The sequence below is a fragment of the Festucalex cinctus genome, chromosome 18, assembly GCF_051991245.1.
Source record: "Festucalex cinctus isolate MCC-2025b chromosome 18, RoL_Fcin_1.0, whole genome shotgun sequence".
NCBI classification, from domain to species: Eukaryota; Metazoa; Chordata; class Actinopteri; order Syngnathiformes; family Syngnathidae; genus Festucalex; species Festucalex cinctus.
The window spans coordinates 14,001,481-14,018,477 of record NC_135428.1 but is presented as its reverse complement, the minus strand read 5'-3'; the positions used below and the strand labels follow the sequence as shown (position 1 = coordinate 14,018,477).

Here is a 16,997-nt window from a genome sequence, read left to right as displayed (position 1 = left end):
CTCGTCCAATCCTGTTGATTGGAATCAGCTGCATTGGAGCATGGAAACATCCAAAACCTGCAGGACTCCAGCCCTTGAGGACTTAGTTTGCCCCCCACTGTTCTACAGTCTGCCTATTTGAACTCATTACTTTCAAGATGAATTATGGGATACATAGAAGATACTTTATAGGGGATAGCCTATACTTGGTAGTGGTACACATTAAGAGAAGTTTCAGGTTTTCAGGAATCCAGGTCCAGAAAGTAAAAACGCTGAAACAGTTTAGCTTTAGCCACAAGTGCTTCAACTCAACAGTTGAAGATGAGGTTGTTTATCTGCGAGTTGAGTCGAAGCACCAATTTGAGGCAGGATTTTTATTTCCTGGATCTGGATTCCCCAACCCTAAACAACACTACAAGATTGACAACTCACTAGTGCATGCGTGTCAAGATCCGGTCCTCGAAGGCCTGACTCCTGCATGTTTTTGACGTTTCTCCACCTGATTCAATGATCAGGATCATTATCAGGCTCCTGCAAAGCTTGCTGATGAGCTTAAATATGAATCAGCGTGTTGAACGTGGGAAACCTCAAAAACATGCAGGACTCAGGTCCTCGAAGACCGGACTTTGACACTACTACACTAGTGTATAGGGCACTATAGGGAAAACACAACTTATATTATGTAAGTGGTCGCCTGTGTGCGTTGATGAGGGTGTGTCCCTTTATGATGCAGGCACAGACGGTGGACGAGCCGGCGGGCAGCGAAGACGAACAAGAGGAACATGTGGAGCTCTTCACTACGCCTGCCACCAAGATGGCCGCTGCCACCTCAGACTTTGGCTACAACCTTTTCCGCGCGCTGGCAACCCAACAGGACAACACCAATGTCTTTCTCGCTCCAATCAGCGTCTCTGCAGTCCTCTCCCAGCTGGCCATGGGTGAGCACATAGGACTCGAAAAATATCAAACCAATACAGTGTTTCTAGACTACCTTTATGGCATGTTTTGCCACGTTGGCTCTGAGGGTGTCATTAAGGTGGGTCTTAGGTCTTTCCAGGGTCTCTATAAATTGTTTTTAGGTTGGGCCTGCCCTTATGTGGTCTCCAGGATGTTGTTAGGGTGTTTTGTGGGTGTCTTTATGCTGTATTTGGGGTGGCTTTTGGGTTGTATCCACGGTATCTTTAGAGTGGGTCTTATGGTGTCTCTTGGGTATCCTTACATTAGGTCTTAAGGTGTCTCCAGGTTGGTCTTTGGGTGTTTTTTTTTTTTTTTTAAATTAAGAGTAGGTCTTAAATGTCTTCAGGTTGTTTCAAGTGTAGGCATCTTCAGGCTACAATGAGGGTGGGTGTCTCCAGGTTATCTTTGGACATCTTCATGGTGCCTCCTAGGTGTCCTTATGTTGGGTATTAAGGTGTCTCCAGCTTGCCCTTAGGGTGTTTTTATAGTGGGTCTTAGATTGTGTTCATGGTGTTGTAAGAATATATTCAGGCTGCATTGAGGGTGGGTGTCTCCAGGATATCGTTGGACATCTTCAGGGTGTCCCTTGGCTGTATTTAGGATGGGTATTAAGTGGCTCCAGAATGTCTGTAGGATATCTTCAGTGTGTTTCTAGGCTTCATTTTGGGTGACCACCCAGCAAACTGGGCTAATGCTGTTGGTTCTACAGGCGCTTCTGAGCGTGCCCAGGAGCAACTGTTCCGGGCCTTGAGGTACCACACCCTGCAGGACCCTCAGCTCCACAACACTCTGAGGGACCTCTTGGCCTCCATCAAGTCAGGCAACAAAGGACTGAGCACCGCAGCCCGCATCTATCTGGCCAGACGTCAGTCCTCTCAACCTGATCCAAATGTGCTTGTCTTGACACCACATTTCCCATGATGCAACATGACCTTTTCTCTCAGGTCTGCGCCTCAAGCAAGAATTCTTCACATCTGTAGAGCAGCAATATGGCATTCGACCCAAAGCCCTGCAGGGCGTAAGCAAAGACACCAAGGACATCAACGAGTGGGTTGCCACTGAGACCGGCAACAAGGTGCAGCGCCTCCTTGCCAAACCCCTGCCCAGAAACCCTGGCGTCAATGCTGTGGCCGGTGCCTACTTTAAAGGTAAGGTTAGCGATAACAACAAGAATTACAACAAAGCTAATTACAACAGGGCTAAAAACAACTATTTCACCAAACAGGGAAGTGGGTGACAGCGTTCCAACCACAGTCATTGCAGAACTTCCAGCAGGAGGGAAAAGCACCCGTCCGGGTTCCCATGATGCAACAGGAGAACTACCCCATCAAGATAGGCGTGGACTCTGACCTGAGCTGCACGGTAAGTGGGTAGGGCATTCCCCATCTAACTGAGTGATGACACGGAGGCCACGCCCACCAACCTCAGTGTGTTGTCTTCCTGTTCTAGATCGCGCAGATCCTCCTGCAGAACCAGGTGAGCATGTTCGTGTTCCTGCCTCAGGAGGTCACATCCAACCTGACCGCGCTGGAGGAAACGCTAACCGCAGAGTTTGTGCATGACCTGGGCAGCACGTTACATGCCACACACGTCACCCTCACCATGCCTGTTCTCAAGTTCAGCTACGCCACAGATCTCATGACGCTGCTCCCTGACCTGGGTGAGTCTTTGGCTACATTCTGGGTGGAACTTGGGATATCTTCAGGGGTTCTTTCGGGTCTTTTTCAAGGGTGCTCTTAGTGTGGGTCTCAGGCTATCTTTTGGCTGCATTTAAGGTGGGTCTTAGGGTGTCTCAAGGCAGCATTTACAGTTGATCGTAGTGTGTCTTTAGGATGCATCTATACTCAATTTTGGGTGTAAGGGTGTCTTTAATGTGGAGCTTACTGTAGGTTTTCTCCAGTTTCTTGGAGTGTCTCTTTGCTGCATTGAGAAAGGTCTTGGGGTGGGTGTCGGGGTTTCATTAGGCTGCGTTTAGTGTTGGTCTTAGGATGACCCCAAAAGGGACAGGGTGTATGTTAACTAAGTCTCAAGAGGCTGCAATTAGGGGTAAGTTTTTGGGTGTCTCGAGGCTGCATTGAGTGTGTCTCAGGGGAGTTAGGTGGGATCTCACAGTGTCACACGGATTTATGTAGGGTTTGTCTTAAGGTTGTCTTCAGTGTGCATCATAGGGAATTTTTCAAATATTACTAAGAATTTAGAATTGGTCCAAGGGTGTCCCCAGGGGGTATTTGGGGTCGGTCTTCCAAGTGGATCTTTGGACGCCTCTATGGGGAGCCTCCAAGGTGTATTTAGGATGGGTCTAAAGGGTGAGCTTTTTTTCCCCAACCTCTTTGGTTCTTGAAATGTTTGGGTAAATGAGACGCTCGTGTATCGATGATCAAAAACAAAATATTAACTATGACATTTTACATCTCACCCTAAATTGTCTTCACTATTGGCCCCTCCCCCTCATCCCCATAGGGCTCACTGATTGGCTAGCCGACCAGGACTTGGAGAAGATCGCGGCACAGCCCGCCAAGCTGGTCACCATCAATCACAAGGTCGTCATGGAGACGGCAGCTGAGGGCGACCAGTCGGCGCCCGCCTCCTCCACCACCGGTCATCTGGCCTACCGCATGGACCGACCCTTCCTCTTCCTCATTCGTGATGAAGCTTCGGGGGCCCTGCTCTTCATTGGCAGAGTGATTAATCCCAAGGGCCTGACCATCTAAGACTCACACGCATACACACACTCTTAGCAGGTCCTAGGAGGGCAATGAGGATGAAAAGTGATTTTTTTTTTTTGCCAAAAGATTTATTTTTTTTTTTAATCACTAACGTCGTCACTTGTGGTACATTTGTGTGACGTTACAAAATAAACATGACAATGAAGAAAAAAAAACAAGTGTATTCCTGTCAGAGGACTTTTATACTCAACTTATTCAAACATTTGAATGCAACAAGAAAAACAACTTGAAAACACATTCACAGTACACACACACACACACACACACACACAAAATGAACTCTCCACATGTGGATCATATCACACATTTCATGTTTGCCTCCTGAATGAATTTGCATTTGTGTGTGGGTGCGTGTGTGTGTGTGTGTGTGTGCTTGCGTGCGTGCGCCATGTGGTTTTGATTTGAGCGTCACATTCCTGTGGTTAGACCAGTGTTGGGAGGAAAAAATGAAGAAAAGAAAATGCTTCCTCTCTTTTTGATTCAACAAAAAACTAAACAAAATCACATATAAAGAATGAAAAAAACAAAAAACAAAAAACATTTTCCTTCACAGACACACGCACCCAAATATATACAAAAACACACACCCAGAAACATACTCACATTCATAAAGACACATACACATGGACAGAAAATTCCACACACCTGCCAGCCATGTGCCCATATGCACGCTGCTTGCAAGAGGTTCGCAAGATGGCGTCATGGAGGCTGCATTGCGTTAGCGCGTAGCTTTCAGCGTGACAGGAAGTAGGCCAGTCCACATGTTGAGTGAGTTTCCCCCGGTGGACGTCAGCGGAACTGCGCCTGCTCGCATGTTACAAAAACCGTCTGGCCTATGTTTCGCCTTTGAAGCATTTGAAGCATTTATTTAATGTAGTTAATCTCAGTTTTAAGGTCCATGTACTAGTACACACTTTGTCTGCACTAGTATTCAATTCAACGCACTAGTAGTGCCTCTTTGCCTTACTGGTACTATTAGTACATGCACCTTAAAGTGGACATGAAGAATATTGAATAAATGCTCCAAGGCTTTTCATAGGGCCTTGCGCAGCCACCTCAGGTGTGCCCTGAGTTGACTTCCTCTTCCTTATTGCGCTCGTTCACCAGCTCGTAGACGCTCTGGTTGGCCGCATCGGGGCCCACAGGCCCCGCCTTCCTCCTGTGCAGGACCAGCGCCGTCAAGAAGAAGCAGAGCAGACCCCCGCACATGAACACCCCCTGGACGCCCAAAAACCTGCACAGACATACAAAGTCCGTTTTCCAAGCATACATAAACCACGGACTATGAAAAGCGGCTGAAGCCACAGGGCAGCCATCTTACGTTGCCAAGGTTACTGACAATTTCTGTTATATTTTGACTGAAAACACCGTTGCTTTATGCTCGGATCCCTGTATGGGGTCATGAGAATGGAAACACTCGATGTTCTATACAGCCCCACTAGTCTAAACACGGCATTCTGATTATGATTGCAATTGAGGAATACGAGTTAAGCAGCAAAATCCACCTGTTTATATCCATTTTAGGGATGGCCATTTTGTCACACTTGCTGTTGACTGAAAATTACATCACCGTTGCTCAGGTAACAATCAACCACGGTTCAGCCTCAGAAAAAAAGGTGAACTGGTCGTTACCCGAGCAACAGTGATTTTTAGTCAACAGCAAGTAACAGCACAAGGCAAAATGGCCGCCCCCTGAGAAGGATAACAGGTGGGTTTTGCTTCTTTATTCATATTCCACACACCAAAGATTCACCAGAATGCTGTGTTTGGACTAGTGGGGGCACATACAACAAATTGTCAAGAATATTTTGGGATTGACTTAAATTGAAATAGATTCGGCTGTTTTTTTGTTTTTTTGTTTTTGTTTTTTACAATATTTTAAAAAGGTAATTCCGAAGCTGTAATTTTAATACCGTGATACCATAGTTTTGCTCCTGGTTATTATACTGTCAGAATCAAACATCAAACTATGCCTAGCAATACACAACAGGATTTTCGCCAGAGACAGAAAATATCGCGAAAACAGAGAAATCTATACATTCAAAGTCGACGGGCCAAGTGAGTGGCAACATAAGATGGCCGGCCGCCAATGGCTGCACTTGATGATGGTGAGGAAAAGGCAATGTTATTCCTTTCAAATTAAAATCCGTGACATAAACACACAATAACATGAAAAAAAATGAAAAAATGTAGATGGAATTTTTTTTTTTTTTTTTTTTAAGGACTGTTGGGTCAAAAGTAACCGAATTAAGGATAAAAAACAAATGAATCGATCCACTTTATGGGTCAATTTGACACAACTTTCTGGGTTGTTTTATACAAAATGACCCAAATCCAAGTAAAGATTCAGAAAAATATTTATGAGTTGTTTTACACAGACTCATTTCTTGATCGGCCCATTTTTGACCCTTAGTTGGCTTATTTTTGACCGAACGGTTTTTAGAGTGTACATTAACTAAGCAAACATTTACCAAAAACAAGAAGCTGAAAGACAACATTGACAACATGTGCTACATGCTATGCCTTTCTCAAAAAGAGACTGGCCTGTGCCTGAAGCGGTCCAAGTCGTAATAGAGACAGGAGGTCTGCTTGCCGCACTTCCTGTCCCACAGGACGCACGTGGAGTCGATGACGGAGCCGTACACGACTGGGCAGGGCATGAAGGCTGCGCACGCCGAAACAAAAGCATGGACGCATCACAATGCGAATCGCTTCCTGCCTGCTCACGTGACCGCCGTAACGTCATCCAACTCACCCAGAACCCTGAAAAGCATGTATTGGATTCCCACTGCCAGTGACTTGTCCCGCGCGGTTACTGTCCTGTACACACACACACACATACACGTAAGTGGCCATATTGGCGGTAAAACTTTGCCGGAGGTTGTGGACCCTTCTTGCCTGAGGATGAGGACGAAAGACGGCGTCTGGCATAAGGACGCGGTGAGACAGGTGGCGGCCATCAGGACCACGAAGGGCAACAGGAGGTGGCCGCACCCGCTGCCGCATGTTCTGGGCGCGGCCCAGCCGCCGGCCCCACCCACACAACGACACTCTGTAAAGTTCTGCGCCGAAAGACATTTGAGAGCTCCTTCATGACGTCGATAATGAGGCGCCGGCGAAAATATTCCTTACCACGACTTTATTGGCGATGTCCGTTTCCATGGCGACGCAGCCAGCGCGACACGGGGACGTGAACTCGATGCCGTCCGAGCCGCACACCGGATGGAAAGATTCCTGGACGCACAGGCATGTCGAGCTGCATTGCGCCGCTGCGCGTCTGACGCACGCACGCACACAAAAAATTAAAACACATTGTTGGATTTTAGTGTTGGTTTTCTGGTTTGGTTCTTTTATTGTTGTTGCACTGTTGGTTCTGTTGTTTATTTTCATTTGAGTTGCATTCGTTATTGTACCAATTTCATAATTGGTCCTCGTTTTGGTTGTGGTGCTGGTTTTTGTTTTGGATCTTGGTTCTTGTTTTGGTGTTGGTTCTGTTTCTGGTTGTAGGGTTACTTGTTTTGGTATTGGTTAGGGCTGGACAGATTATCAGCCAGGCCAATTATCAGCGTCAATATTCACCATTTTGAGAAATATTGGCAATGGCCTTCTAAAATAATAAAATTAAATTTGAGGACTGATTAGGGTTCGGAAAACTTTGCTGCAAAGTTGTAAATTAAGTGGTGGTTTGGCATTACCGAATTTTCAATTCTATTATTGGGCGGCTCATTTACACAAACTTGGCTTTTGGTTAAATGCCCCTGACTTCGCATGGTGTAAACTGGAACTTTCAGCATGTAAGGGTTCTTCTCTATATGCTCTAATACAGGGGTGTCAAACTCATGTTAGCTCAGGGGCCGCATGGAGGAAAATATATTACCAAGTGGGCCACATCGGTAAAATAACGGTATATAACTTAAAAACAATTGCTGTCAATTATACGCAGATTTTCGCTATTTGTGAGCCAGCCCTAAATCACGGCGCTCAGCTGTAATCATATTGTTCCAAAAAAAATAATACAAATGCAAATGGTACGGAGTCCTGGATGTGTTAAATCTACCTGTTTTGCATATATATTGTTCCCAGAATGCATTGCGTGGCGCAGTTAATGGCATTATAAGGACGCTAATCCTTGTCATATCTATTTGCGTTACCAGTAATTTAATATGTGTCATATTTAACACGTTTGTCGGTCTATGATAATAATAATAATAATAATAATAATAATAATTAAACAAACCGTAACTTTAAGTTGTGTGTAAAGGACTACTTGTGAAGTTACAAATTTTAGAGATTTTGTAGTGCTGTCAAACGATTAAAATTTTCAATCTGATTAATCACACTTTTTAATTTTGATTAATCACGATTAATCAGCTAAATTACTTGCGTAATATTAAATACAAAATACCGTAATATTTTGACATTAATGCATTTTATTATCTGAATGTCATTTGCAAACATTGATTAAATGCATGCGTGTATTGCTCAAAACATAGCATCATATCAATTGGGTGCAATTCATCAGTTATATTGCAAAGAACATGCTAAATACTGACGAAAACTTGGTAACAGCATCACATCAACTGGGTTCAATTCAGGAATTATTAATTAAGTAAATGCGAATTACTTTTGTTTTTTCTAAAGTCCCATTGAAGTGTTTTTTTTTTTTTTTAAAGTGAAATTTACCACCGAGCACACCGACTGGAGTCATCTCGCGGGCCAGATGAAACCCCTTCGTGGGCCTGATCCGGCCCGCGGGCCTTATGTTTGACACCCCTGCTCTAATATATTCCTCTTTAACTATAGGGCCTTCATTGTATACAGACAACGAAGTGGTTCTTAATACTCTAATATTTGGTATCAGTTTAGGCGGCGCTTTGAATTTATAGAAGCTTCTTCATCTGGTCCACTATACAAGTGAAAGTGAAATTAGTGAAAGTGACTGTTGGTTCCAAATATCAGCTATCCATCCATCTCTTTGACTAATACTACTACTAATAATAACAACAACAATAATATTAATAATAACAACAACAACAACAACAACAACAAATAAATAAATAAATATTATTATCGGTATCAGGCCTGAAAAAAACATATTGGTATATTTCGAGTATCGGTTCTTCTTTTGGTTCTGTTTTTGGTTGTATGATTGATTTTGATGTTTATGTTTGGTTTGAGGTGCGGATATTGTTACCGAGGCGGGAAGATCCCATCAATCTTTTGCGTGGGGCAGCCCATGAAGATCAGAGGAAAAGCGAAGCAAAGACTGAGCAAGATGGCGGCCGTGCAGAGCCTGCTGGCGCCAGCGACGCCGAGAGTCCAGCGCCGCATCAGGACTCCGCCCAACACGGTTCCCAACACGGCCAGAGGGATGCTCACGCCACCTTGGAGGAAGAGCCAGAAGGAATTGAAACACATTAGTAGATGTGCATAGATGTATAATTCATCAAAATTTGTTGTAAGTTGGTCTAAATGTCATATTTGTGTTGTGAAATTCAGATTCACAGACATACACGTCGCTAAGAGGGCACATGCAAACAGACAGACAGTGACGCACGCGTACACGCTCGCATATAGACCCTTTCATGGCCTACGTCACGATGACGTCACAGTGTTTACTGGAGGCAAAAACAATTTGCCGCTGGAGGCAACGGAAGTGCAGCTAGAAGTAAACAACGCTGGTTGTCTGTAGAAAATGTCTTGTTGTGTTTTTGGTTGCCAGAACCGTAAAAGCACCAACAAAAACTTCAAATTCTATCGCATCCCAGCCTCTGCCAGTCAAGTAATCGCAGACGGTTGTGGTTAAACGCGATTAGGCGGAAGGACTGGACTGAGGCTATCATCAACAATGCTCGTGTTTGCAGCGCACACTTCATATCATGTAAGATTTAACAATCAGATTCAGCCTGGGCAATGATATGGACTAGACTTAGTTGTGATTGAAATTACTTAAGTTAGTCATTATTTGTGGGATTCTTTTTACATGCACGGACTTACAAAAAGTCTGTGTTTACTGCTACATGCGCGAATGCTAACCGCTAGCTAACCAAACGCCCCACAATGGTTCCGATTTCCTGTAAAATTTTTGTAGAAGAGGCCCATGCCACGTATACCCTCGTTTTCTGTCCCTATCGTTGACTTGGCAGCACTTGCGACCGCATGACACAAAAGTCCTCGCTGAAGTTATATTCTAAATTCTGAACATGTCCATTCAAGACGTAGTTGTAGACATCTAATGATTTATAGGCCTTCATATTATCTTTAGTATAAACTAGGGGTGTGAATTGCCTAGTACCTGACGATTCGATTCGTATCACGATTCACAGGTCACGATTCGATTCGATACCGATTAATCCCGATACGAATTTATAAGTCGATTGTTGCGATTTTTTTTCATTCAAATTTAAAAAATACTAATCAGTAAACTTGTAGAGTGTAAGATTTATATGAAAATGTATTATTTATTTATCTGAAATTTCAGTCTTATAGAGGTTGTAATCTGTTTCATGTTTGAACAGCATTAAAATAAAAATATTAAGGCTTAATGTTCCGTTCATATAACATTCTTCCATGCTCAAGGTGTGAATCCTAACCCGAAGTCAGACGTTTTGTTGAATATTCTTCCATTAAAAATGGAAGTTTAAAAATCGATGCACACACACAAAAAAAAAGAAAAAAAAAAAGGCAATGATGATAAGACGTTGAATCGGTAAGACTACCGAATGAACAATTCTGAGCTCTTGTAGATGTAGTATCGCGATATATTGCCGAATCGATTTTTTTTTAACACCCCTAGTATAAACGCTCAGTTTTTCTATAAGATAGATTTAAATGTCCGGCCATTGCACGGTGGGTAGTCCTGTTAAATCATCTATCCAGTGCGTGAGTGCGTAGTGGTCAGTAAATATCGGCCCATCAGTCAGAGTTAACTTTTTAAAGTAACATTCACAGTCGTGGGGAGTCAGTTTACTCTCATATTAACTCAAATGGTCATTTTCCGCGTCCATTCCGACGTGAACTTTCTGTGAAAATATGCTGATTGCTGTTAGAACCACACGCCACTGAGGTGTTTTTGCCTCCAGCTAAGCCCCGCCCTTTAAACTGCATCACATTGTTTACAAACTCTGAAGGGGTCTATTAACACATACATCAACGCACACAAACAGAAACATTGTCAGCACCGATCATCACGTTGGAGAAGTCTGCGGTCTGGCTGAACTGCTTCTCGATGAACTTGGCCATGAAGGTGGCGAGGCCGGCTACCATGGCGGCCAGGTTGATCTGCGCCAGGACCACCAACAGGTAGACGGGACTGCGCAGGGTCCGACACAACATGCTGGGAAAGCCTAAAGGAGACGCACAAAACACACACACGTGCGCCGGGGGGCCACGTCTAGACCAGACGAAACTGACACCGATGGGAAGCGGGACAGGAAGCAGACACTGACTTTTAAGGAAGTGAAGAATGCCAACTTCCTGGAAAACATCCAGCTGGCGTTTTTCATCCACTTCCGACTCATCCTGCGCAAACACAAAAACATGACTTCGCGAAGGTCGCGCAAATCTAAGTTGCAGGACCACATCATGAAGGTCACGTGACACGATATAAGGTGCCACGCGAGCCGTGTCCACCTGACCTCCGGCGGCATGCTCCTGGGGAAGAAGAAGTACGGCAGTGCGGCCACGAAGAGAAGGCAAGACGCCACCAGGAAGCCCAGCCACCAGGCACCCACCCAGCGCAGGTCACCGCGATCCAGCTGCACTTCATCTGATACATTGACAAATAGTAGACTTAGACTTGACTTTATAGTATAGTAGAGTACTAGAGTATTAGTACAGTGTAGTATAGAAAGGCAAATAAAAAAACTAGAATGGATGTACAAGTATTTAGAGAGATGCATATTAAATTGTTGAGTTGTATTGTATATGTATATACACTCAGATTGGTCAAATCTACCAAAAAAATTGTTATATTCGACCAATCTAGCTGGTAGTTATGTGTCCGACAGATCCTTTGGTTAAAACAACCACTCTAGCCTCCTGACTACCAGCAATTCAAATTTGTCCTCTGTAGTGGACCTTTTTAAACCTGAATATCTCCCACCCAGTGCATACGATTGAATTAACTCCTTTTGTGCTCTATAGAGGACATTCAGCTTTCCAATGATACCAAATTGTAGGGGTGGGGCTTTGCTACCTTTTGTTGCATCATCAAAGAAAATGGCTTCCCTCGGTGCAAGCACTTTTTAGGGAAGAGGAAAAGTAAGTATATAACACTTTTTGTTGAACAAATTTAGGCTTTAAATGTTGGTAGCATGTTTTCTATAAGACTCTTAAGAACACAAGGTATTGTTTGAATTATTTTAACTGTATTTGAGCCTAGCATTTAAGTAAGAAAAAAAAATGTCTTCTGTAGTGGACACATCATAGCTTAAAAATAAAAACTTTTTTTTTTTTTTCTCCTCAAAAACTTCTTTTGCAGTATTCCAGTTACTTCACGAAGATTGGGAATATCAAAATAAACATGATTGGACAATATTTTTTTCCTGGTAGTCAGGAGGTTAAAGTGGTATGTGTTTTCAACTAATAAATATTAGTGATTGGGCCAACCGATACAATTGAGATTTGTTAATCTGTGTTTGAGGCCAAAAAGTAGTACCACTGATTGCCCTACCCACCTAAGCGGGGCGAAATTCGTTCACATCTGACCCATCCACTGAGGGGGCAATGAGCAACCCCCCATTTCCAACCCTTAATGCTGAGTGTCAAGCAGGGAGGCAAATGGGTCCCATTTTCATAGTCTTTGGTTTCCCGGTATTGGTATTTTTTTTATAATGTCTGTATTGATGTATGCACAGCTTTACTGGTAGATGTACAGTATGCATTAGTGAATGTGTAGATGTATAGATACTGTACATACTGTAGGTTAACAGACAGATAGATGTACTTTATGTATAGGTGTATTCAATTTGTCAACTGCTTTATTCTCATGACTATTTACATTGTAGATTCTTTCTGAAGGCATCAAGATTAAGAATGAACACACGTGGACTTATGTACTTAAAAAAAAAAGATGAAATAACTGAAAACATGTTTTAGATTCTACATTCTTGCTTCAAATTAGCCACACTTTGCTCTGATGACTGCTTTGCACACTCTTGGCATTCTCACCTCTGGGAACTCCGGCAATACTGTTGAAAACCGTTTCCGGTGACTAATCTTGAAGCTCATTGAGGGATTGCCAAAAAAAATCTTCAGAGCAATGCGTGGCTATTTTGAAAAAACTAGAATATAAAATATGTTCAATTATTTCACTATTTTAAGGACATAACTCCACGTGTTCATTCATAGTTTAGATGCCTTCAGTGAGAAGTTAGTCATGAAAATAAAGAAAATGCATTATATGTGAAGGTGCGTCCAAACTTTTGGCCTGTCCTGGATATAAAAAAGTGCAGACCTGCAGACATCTTGTCAAAGTCGACGTAGAATCGCAGAAGGAAGGCACCGCTAAGGAAGCCAAAGGCGGGACCAATGGCGGTGACGGCCAATAGGATGCCTGACACAAACATGTCATCATGAATGTCACATGAACACAAGGCGATTAAGGCGAGATGACGGCGGCGAACCAAGGTAGAGTGGCGAGTTCCTATTGCTAGCGTGGTCGTCGATGTAGGAGATGCCGAAAGGCTGCATGGGCACGGAGGCCACGCCCAGCAGCAACTGAGCAAAAAGTAGCAGAGGGTAGATGCCCTCGTGGGCGGAGCTTCCCTGCTCACCGCAGCTCCGATTGGACAACGGCGCGGTGGCGTTGGCGACGAGAAAGCTTGCCGCACGGCACAGGCTGGAGCTGTTCCAGGTGGCTGCCGGGAACCATAAGTATCTGTACTCGAGTACTTAAGTCCGGAACGCTAGCGGTGGAGAGCAGGTTTTGGACTCACCATCGTTGCGGCCACCGTTCGGCAACTGCCGGTCACTGTTGCGATACGGCCCGCTCAAGAAGTGCGGCAACGCCATGAGCAGCGAGGCTAAACACGCCAACAGAGCGCCAAAGCCGATGATGCGAGGGCGGTGAACACGACTCCCCAGGAAGCTGACGAACACAATCAGCAGCGTGTTGCCCACCTGGAAGACACGTAAGGACATACATACTGGCATATGGTATAATTGTATATTTGTCCATATGTTTGTGAGAAGAAAACCAAAATGGTGGCGCTGACCTCATTAAAGGCGGCCAGCAGCCCCGACTTCTGACTGGAGAGACCGTAGCGCCGCTCGATGGTGGAGATGGAGCTCTTCATGTAGCCCGACACCAGGAGCTGCGAGAGCTGTAGCATGCTTTGGCATGCCACGAAAAACTGCGCACCAAAAAAACACCAGCGCACGTTTAGTTCACACGCCAAAAAGGTACGAGGGTCCGATCAACTAGTGGTGCGCAAAGATCAACACCTAATTGGCTGAATGTCTCTCTGATGATAAGACACAAAAATGTCGTCACGAGTTTCAGGTGGACTTTTCTATCGCAATTTCATGCATGAAAAAGTCTCAAGTCTTGTGAGCAAAATTGAACAGGAAGTCGGCCATTTTGGATTGAATCAACCTTTTTGGTGTTTGCAACTTAAAAAGAATTAGCGCCGGTTTTCAATTTCACTTAACATGAAAAAGAGATGCTTGTCCTTTGTTTTGTTTTATTCATTTTTCCCTTTCTGACACATTATTACAGGTTACATCGATCACATCATTTGACATGCGAAAGAAAGGCTGACAGGTAGAAGCCACATGAAAAAGTCTCAAGGATGGCACCCATTTTGATTTGAAGTGATCTTTTTTTTTTTCCTTTAAAAATTAAAGGGATTAAACATTGGGGGTGGTAGCTGGAGGGTTTGGACACCACTTTCCCAGATGAACACAAGTTTGGTCTGCATTAGGAGTGGGAATCTTTGACTCTCTCACGATTCGATCAAATTCGATTCTGATTTTTGGGTCCGCGATTTGATTCAATCGATTTTCGATTCAAAATGATTTTATTGACAATGATTTCTGATTCGATTAATAGATGAGCAAAGAATTGTCATGATCTACTCCAGTCTGACACCGCTAATGCTAATTAGCGCACTTCTTGCAGCAATTTTATCACTCAAAAGAACGGCTATTCATACAAAACGCTTCAGGAATGTACACAGAGAAGCGTCTTAACATTACTCACCGGCATAGGCTCTTCCTACGCTGCAAAAAAACAACTTTTATTGGCATAGCTTGATCGTGACGTTTTACGTCTACTCTCTAATGTGGTTTCTTTTTAATTGTGTATCAGAATGCACGGAACCACACTGCCCCTAAGTGGCCAAATCGGGTATAACATGAACAGCGTTCCCAGTAAAGGCACACACAAACAAGGACAGGACAGTATGAAATAATTAAAATAAAATAGATTCTGAATCGTACTAAATGAGAATCGCTATTCTTATGAGAATCTATTTTTTCTATCATAACAGGATGCACAAAAAGAAAAAAAAAATCTCATGGAACTACGCATGTAATTGAACAGGAGGTCAGCCATTTTGTTTAGAAAATGATTTTGAGGATTTTCACAAAAAATAAATAAATAAATAAGGTTTTCATAAAAGGATGTGTTTATTTGATAAATGTTACTCTTATGGTTATTGTTACCTTGACGCTGCAGAAGATGCTCCTGCTCCTCACTTTCGCCTCCATGACGAATGGGACAGGACGACGAGGCTGAGGAGCACAAAAAGGAGGAGTGATGTCAAACCATGTCTACGCATCACATGACCTTCATACTTTACAAGCATGCTTGCTGGAACACCAAGAAGACATATTAGAGAGGCGGGAAGGAAGCAGCCTATCACTGGTGGAATGTTAACATGCACACTGTTGCTCCACCTTGTCTAAAAGTAAGAGTAAGTAATTGCTGTTGTTTGCTTTGCAGTATAGGGAGTGTTGGGCTCTTTAATAGCACTGTGGCGCACACCAAAGTGAAAGTGGCACAAACATTTGCAGCACCTTCATCATTATCACAGTCACGTGACTGCAAGAGTGAACGAGGTGGAGAAAGTTGCAGAAAAGATTCGATAAAATCAGAGACTCACTGAAGGCGAGGATGATGGTAGTGGTGATGAAGAGGAGCAGCTTGTTCCCGTAAAGACGAAGGGGAAGACGAGGACGTCTGAGTGGGAGGAGTCCAATGGAATATGAACCTTGGAGCCAGAGAGGGAGGGAGGTCGGGAGAGACAGGAAGTGGACGAGTGAGCACATGTCAAATGTTAACAAAGACAAGTCAGCAAGCAACAAGCAGAAGCTCATCAGCTGGAATGTGTCCCTGGAGAGGAACCAGCAGGCTCATGACTATTGGTCACCAGCAGGAAGCGCTAGCGCTCCTTTCGGTTTTATGACAGGCCATTAATGAAACACGTAATGTGATGGTCACAGGTCACATATGAAATAATAAAGACAGGCTTGTCAACTTTTCACTAAAACTTGGAGGCAGACTTTGTTGGCAGAGGTCGCCATTTTGCAAGATTTGTCCGGTCCGTTATTTGTGAATGTCACGCCCCTGGCCTGGGCACCCCTCCGTCATCGTCAGTTCGTCTTTTTTTTTTTCCAAGCCAAACCAAACTAATTGACGGACAGTCAGTCACTCCCAACGGAATTCCCATCTCTACTATTCAATAATCTAGCAAATGCAGCATTAGACCGTCACTGTATTCAGTATAGTTGAACTAAACAGAACTCACATGAAACACATCATTAAACTACTTATACTAGCCAAAACAAGTAGCTAGCATAAACTAACATCCCACAACATACATACTACATAGTGCACACACACACAAAAAAAAAACACCTGACACGGACATTCTAAGTTATTAAACTCACCTTTTGGCATCAACACACAATGAGAAACGTGTGGTAATACAGGGCAGCCAAATCTGTAACTGGGAGTTTGCATGCACGTTTTCTACTGCACAACACAATTGCTACAACGTGTGACTAAAAATAGAAACAATTAGCACTGTAAGCTCAAAGTGGAAAACCAAATAGGCAACTATGCGTCAAAATACAGCAGTAACTGAGAATTACATGACTAGTGTGTAATTGAATATGTTCCCAAGAGAACAGGTACTCACTTCAGGTACATGTACGCACAACGCTTTGGGAAAAATTAGCCTCTCGCACACAACCGGTGTCCTGTCTTGTAGCGTGAAGGAAAAAACAAACAGCAAGCAGCGCGCGTGCACGAGGGAAGCGGGGTGGAGCGCGCGAGTAACAGGAGCCTGAACTGACAGTTGCAACGTCCAATCAGAGCGCAGAAACAAA

General features: G+C 43.7%; 2 protein-coding genes across 3 annotated transcripts in view; one reads left to right on the top strand and one right to left on the bottom strand.

Moving 5' to 3' along the window:
• Positions 1–3,809, top strand: part of serpinf1 (serpin peptidase inhibitor, clade F (alpha-2 antiplasmin, pigment epithelium derived factor), member 1) — a 5,779-nt gene extending 1,970 nt beyond the window's left edge. The window contains exons 3-8 of the mRNA XM_077504833.1: positions 713–917; positions 1,646–1,801; positions 1,881–2,084; positions 2,162–2,298; positions 2,386–2,596; positions 3,397–3,809. Of these exons, the coding sequence (XP_077360959.1) occupies positions 713–917; positions 1,646–1,801; positions 1,881–2,084; positions 2,162–2,298; positions 2,386–2,596; positions 3,397–3,647 (1,164 nt within the window). The 3' untranslated portion in view covers positions 3,648–3,809. The remainder of the gene's footprint in view (positions 1–712; positions 918–1,645; positions 1,802–1,880; positions 2,085–2,161; positions 2,299–2,385; positions 2,597–3,396) is intronic.
• On the bottom strand, positions 3,717–16,997 carry slco2b1 (solute carrier organic anion transporter family, member 2B1). 2 transcript variants are annotated; one of them, XM_077504830.1, is made up of 16 exons: positions 16,808–16,997; positions 15,770–15,877; positions 15,330–15,398; positions 13,880–14,017; positions 13,601–13,784; positions 13,289–13,522; positions 13,120–13,218; positions 11,300–11,430; positions 11,111–11,183; positions 10,844–11,008; positions 8,857–9,046; positions 6,795–6,939; positions 6,561–6,724; positions 6,418–6,482; positions 6,207–6,327; positions 3,717–4,896 (listed from the first exon to the last, which is right to left on the bottom strand). In XM_077504830.1, exons 3-16 carry the CDS (start codon positions 15,372–15,374, stop codon positions 4,719–4,721), a joined length of 1,932 nt encoding a protein of 643 aa, XP_077360956.1. In that variant the 5' UTR covers positions 15,375–15,398; positions 15,770–15,877; positions 16,808–16,997; the 3' UTR covers positions 3,717–4,718. The 2 variants fall into 2 exon arrangements, with proteins under 2 accessions (XP_077360956.1, XP_077360957.1); XM_077504831.1 differs by lacking the exons at positions 15,330–15,398; positions 15,770–15,877; positions 16,808–16,997 and adding an exon at positions 14,866–14,956.

Coding starts and splice junctions, on each gene's coding strand:
- slco2b1 (XM_077504830.1), bottom strand. CDS start 15,374: ATGGAGGCGAAAGTGAGGAGCAGGAGCATCTTCTGCAGCGTCAAG. Junction 6,483..6,560: donor TCTTTCGTCCTCATCCTCAG/GCAAGAAGGGTC, acceptor GTGTGTGTACAG/GACAGTAACCGCGCGGGACA. Junction 4,897..6,206: donor TTGGACCGCTTCAGGCACAG/GCCAGTCTCTTT, acceptor ATGTCTGTGCAG/GTTTTTGGGCGTCCAGGGGG.